Genomic DNA, 5298 nt, shown 5'->3' with positions numbered 1-5298 from the left:
TTCCTGGCCGTCTGTGACCCCGAGTGGAGCCGGGTCAACTGCTCAGTCTACGTGCAGCCAGAGAGGGTGTGCAGGGGAAATGCTGCTGACGTCACCGAGGCCAGGTGGGTGTGGACCAGCAGCCTTCACTCTGGGGGGCAGTGGGAGCTGAAGAAGCCCCAGAAGCCAGATGGTGAGGAACCAGCAGGCAGGTGGTCAGGCAGGAGCGAGGCCTCAGGGCTCCAGGTGCCCCACAGACAGCAGGAGGCTGGGGGGAGCATGCTCTGTCTGCCCCGAGTCTCAGCCCTGCCCTCTTCTGCACTGTCGTCATCATCGTCTTTTTTTTTTTTTTTTAAAGATGGGGTTTCACCATGATGGCCAGGTTGTTCTTGAACTCCTGACCTCAGGTGATCCACCCACCTCAGCCTCCCAAAGTGCTAGGATTACAGGTGTGAGCCACCACACCCGGCATTTTCTTTTTCTTTCTTTTTTTTTTTAACCTTGCTTCTCATGTGGGCATTTATTGCTATGTATTTTCCTCTAGACACTGCTTTAAATGTGTTCCAGAGACTCTGGTATGTTGTGTCTTCGTTCTCATTGGTTTTGAAGAACATCTTTATTTCTGCCTTCATTTCATTTTTTTATCCAGTCAACATTCAAGAGCCAGTTGTTCAGTTTCCATGAAGCTGTGTGGTTCTTAGTTTCTGAATTCTGAGTTCTAACTTGATTGCACTGTGGTCTGAGAGACTGTTATGATTTCCGTTCTTTTGCATTTGATGAGGAATTATTTACTTCCGATTATGTGGTCAATTTTAGAGTAGGCGTGATGTGATGCTTTGAAAAATGTATATTCTGTGGATTTTGGGTGGTGAGTTCTGTAAATGTCTGTTAGGTTTGCTCGGTCCAGGTCTGAGTTCAAGTCCTGGATATCCTTTTAAATTTTCTGTCTCATTGATCTAATATTGACAGTGGAGTGTTAAAGTCTCCCACTATTATTGTGTGGGAGTCTAAGTCTCTTTGTAAGTCATTAAGAACTTGCTTTATGTATCTGGGTGCTCCTGTATTGGGTGTGTATATATTTAAGGATCGTTAGCTCTTCTTGTTGCGTTGATCCTTTTACCATTATGTAATGCCCTCCTTTGTCTCTTTTGATCTTTGTTGGTTTAAAGTCTGTTTTATCAGAGAGACTAGGATTGCAACTCCTGCTTTTTTTTGCTCTCCAGTTGCTTGGTAAATCTTCCTCCATCCCTTTATTTTGAGCCTATGTGTATCCTTGCATGTGAGATGGGTTTCCTGGATACAGCACACTGATGGGTTGTGACTTTTTGTCCAATTTGCCATTCTGTGTCTTTTGATTGGGGCATTTAGCCCATTTACATTGAAAGTTAATACTGTTATTTATGAATTTGATCCTGCCATTTTGATGCTAGCTGGTTGTTTTGCCTGTTATTTGATGCAGTTTATTCATTGTGTCAATGCTCTTAACCATTTGGTATGTTTTTGGAGTGGCTGGTACTGGTTGTTCCTTTCTATGTTTAGTGCTTCTTCCAGGAGCTCTTGTAAAGCAGGCCTGGTGGTGATGAAATCTCTGAGCAATTGCTTGTTCGTAAAGGATTTTATTTCTCCTTTGCTTATGAAACTTAGTTTGGCTGGATATGAAATTCTAGGTTGAAAGTTCTTTTCCTTAAGGATGTTGAATATTTGTCCCCACTCTCTTCTGGCATGTAGGGTTTCTGCTGAGAGATCAGCTGTGAGTCTGATGGGCTTCCCTTTGTGGGTAACCCGACCTTTCTCTCTGGCTGCCCTTAGCATTTTTTCCTTCATTTCAACCCTGGTGAATCTGATTATGTGCCTTGGGGTTGCTCTTCTTTAGGAATATCTTTGTGGTGTTCTCTGTATTTCCTGGAATTGAATATTGGCCTGCTTGGATTCATTCTCTCCGTCACATTCAGTTATACCTATCAAACGTAGATTAGGTTTTTTCACATAATCCCATATTTCTTGGAGGCCTTTTTCGTTTCTTTTCACTCTTTTTTCTCTAATCTTGCCTTCTGGTTTTATTTCATTGAGTTGATCTTTGACTTCTGACATCTTTTCTTCTGCTTAATCAGTTCAGCTATTGAAACCTGTGTATGCTTTGCGAAGTTCTTGTGTTGTGTTTTTCAGCTCCATCAAATCATTTATATTCCTCTCTAAGCTGTTTATTCCCATTAGCATTTCATCAAATCTTTTTTCAAGGTTCTTAGTTTCTTTGCATTGGGTTAGAACATGTTCTTTTAGCTCAGAGAAGTTTCTTATTACCCACCTTCTAAGCCTGTTTCTGTCAATTCATCAGATTCATTCTCCATCCAGCCTTGTTCCCTTGCTGGTGAGGAGTTGTGATCCCTTGGAGGAGGAGAGATGTTCTGGTTTTGGGTGTTTTCATCCTTTTTGCACTAGTTTCTTCCCATCTTTGTGGATTTATTTACCTGTGGTCTTTGTAGTTGGTGACTTTCAGATGGGATCTGAGTGGATGTCCAGTTTGTTGAAGATGAAGTTATTTCTTTCTGTTTCTTAGTTTTCCTTCTAACAGTCAGTCCCTCTGCTGTAGGACTGCTAGAGGTGCACTCCAGGCCCTGCTTGCCTGGGGATCACCTGCAGTGGCCTCCGAGCTCTCGCTTGGAGCTGCAATCCAGAGCTACTCCTAATTGGCCATCTTGGATCCCTCTCTGACCATTACATTTCATGTAGTCCTCATAACTCCCTTATGAGGTAAACAGTAAATCTCCCTGCTGCTGTTTTTTTTTTTTTTTTAATGAGATGGAATCTTGCTGTTGTTGCCCAGGTTGGAGTGCAGTGGTGCCATCTCTGCTCACTGCAACCTCCGCCTCCTGGGTTCAAGCGATTTTCCTGCTTCAGTATCTTCAGTAGCTAGGATTACAGCCACCCACCACCATGCCCGGCTAATATTTATATTTTCAGTAGAGACAGGGTTTCACCATGTTGGCCAGGCTGGTCTTGAACTCTTGACCTCAGGTGATTCACCTGTCTTGCCCTCCCAAAGTGCTAGGATGACAGGCATGAGCCACTGCACCGGGCCTAACACCCTTTTTATAGGAGAGGAGATTTAGGCTCAAGGGAGGTAAGCCACTTGCTCAAAGCTACCCAGCACACCAGTGGAAAAGCCCCTATTGGAACCAGGATCTCTGACTCCCAAGACTCTGCCCTTGACCACTCTGCTATAAACAGTAGGCTGGAAGTTGCCTGGGTTCATGGTCCTTTGGGAATACAAATCTGCATATTCAGAGAGAACTGGAAAATAAGCCTCCTTCAGTGCAGACTATTTGGGTTCAATTTGTAGCACTTAGTTTGTTCAGTTATCTACAAGGTAATATGTTGAGTTCTTCCAAAAGGAAAATCAATCAAGACTCATATTAAGATGTTTACATTCAAATGGACAGACTGGGAAGAACAACATGAAAATTTAATCTGCTAATATGTCAAGATTCCCTGTGGCTGGAATGGAGATGTGGATATCCTCTATAGGTGGGCCAGCCTCTTTGTTCATGAGACCTGTGTTTTTGGGCTCTCAGGATCCTGAGCAATTGGCCCTGGTTTAGTAGGTCTAACCGAAGTTTGAAGAAGAAAGGAGTATCTCTTGGACTGTAAATACTCTTCTATGATCCCTGTTGTGAAGCTTAAGGACCCAAGTAGGTTCTGAGTACTCTCCTACAAGCCCCATAGGAAGGCAGTAAGACATGAGTCCTCTCCCTGGGCTAAGCTGCTCATTACACCATGACCTCTCTTGCCTACTTTGGTTCAGAAGCCTAGTGTAGGAACCCCTCCTGGGGGCTGGCTCAGTGAGAACATCATAACAGAGTCAGGTCAGCTGAAGAGTTAAAATAAGCAGGCTCTTGCTGCCCAGCTGACTCTGACATCTCCCCAAGATGAATCTCAGAGAATCTCAAATCTGTGCAATGGATGTCTCATCTTTGCAGCAGCTTCAGCCACCTGCTAGCATGCTTCTCTGAGTTTTTGTTCCTCACAACTCCCTTCCTCTCACCCATGGGCTTTTATCCAGGTTCTCTCTGTTTGGAACCTTCCTTCTCTCCAGGCTTTGTCTGGCCAGCTCATCCTGGTTCTTCAGGTTTCACTTTAGACATCTATTCCACAAGACAAGACACCTCTGCTCCAGGCTGCCCAATGCCCTCACAGTCCCCTGTACCCCCGATCATTGCAGTACTCAAAAAATACAGCCATTGCTTCTCTGCTTTTCTGTATTTCAGACTAGATAATAAACTATAGGGTACCTAAGATCTCCAGCCTTAACACTGTTGCTGGTACAGAATAAGCCCTCGGTGAATATGCGCTGAATGCTGGCTAGCTGTTCTCCAGCACCAGGTGTGGAGAACTGCACTTGTTCCTGTCCTAATCAGAAAATTCCCTTTGACCCCTTGAGGTGTCTCTGACAACAGAAAAGGAGGCCCCTCAGCAGGGAGGGTTCCAGCATTTTGGACCAGAATCAGAGCATGATCTTGTGCAGCCTGAACACTCACCTGACTGCAGATTCCCTCTTCCTGGTGGCATCTGTGATGTGCACAGGGAGAGTGTTGGCAGAGAGGGAGGCAAGGCCACTCAGAGAACGACTCCTTGGCATGGGTGTAGCTGATGGCTTTGGGGAATCCTGGAAGTAACAAAGACTGGTATTGGTGGGACAGCATGTGTGATTAGTTTCCTTCTTTTTTTTTTTGAGACAAAGTCTCGCTCTTTTGCCCAGGCTGGAGTGCAGTGGCGCAATCTTGGCTCACTGCAACCTCCACCTGCCTGGTTCAAGCGATTCTTATACTTCAGCCTCTCAAGTAGCTGGGACTATACAAGTTGTGAGCCACCGTACCTGGCTAATTTTTGCATTTTTAGTAGAGATAGGGTTTTGCCATGTTGGCCAGGCTGATCTCGAATTCCTGACCCCAGGTGATCCACCCGCCTCAGCCTCCCAAAGTGCTGGGATTACAGGCGTGAGCCACTGCACCTGGCCATTTTCTATCTCTCTCTTTTTTTTTTGAGACAGAATCTTACTCTGTCGCCCAGGTTTGAGTGCAGTGGTGGAATCTCAGCTCACTGCAACCTCTGCTTCCTGGGCTCAAGCAATTTTCCTGCCTCAGCCTCCCTGCCTCAGCCTCTACTAAAAATACAAAAATTAGCCAGGCATGTTGGCAGGCCCCTGTAATCCCAGCTACTTGGGAGGCTGAGGCAGGAGAATCACTTGAACCCAGGAGGTGGAGGTTGCAGTAAGCCCAGATTGTGCCACTGTACTCCAGCCTAGGCAACAGAGTGAGACTC

At 45.4% G+C, this 5298-nt stretch overlaps 1 protein-coding gene across 2 annotated transcripts in view; it reads right to left on the bottom strand.

Moving 5' to 3' along the window:
* Window positions 1-5298, bottom strand: part of FAM161B (FAM161 centrosomal protein B) — a 23752-nt gene that overhangs the window by 8791 nt on the left and 9663 nt on the right. For both annotated transcript variants that reach the window (XM_017528679.2, XM_037738549.1), the window contains one exon: window positions 4515-4642. In XM_017528679.2, the coding sequence (XP_017384168.1) occupies window positions 4515-4642 (128 nt within the window). The remainder of the gene's footprint in view (window positions 1-4514; window positions 4643-5298) is intronic.

The sequence above is a fragment of the Cebus imitator genome, unplaced genomic scaffold (genome assembly GCF_001604975.1).
Source record: "Cebus imitator isolate Cc_AM_T3 unplaced genomic scaffold, Cebus_imitator-1.0 Scaffold54, whole genome shotgun sequence".
Taxonomy (NCBI): domain Eukaryota; kingdom Metazoa; phylum Chordata; class Mammalia; order Primates; family Cebidae; genus Cebus; species Cebus imitator.
Note: the sequence above shows the minus strand (reverse complement) of the source record. Positions and strands in the feature narration are given on the sequence as shown.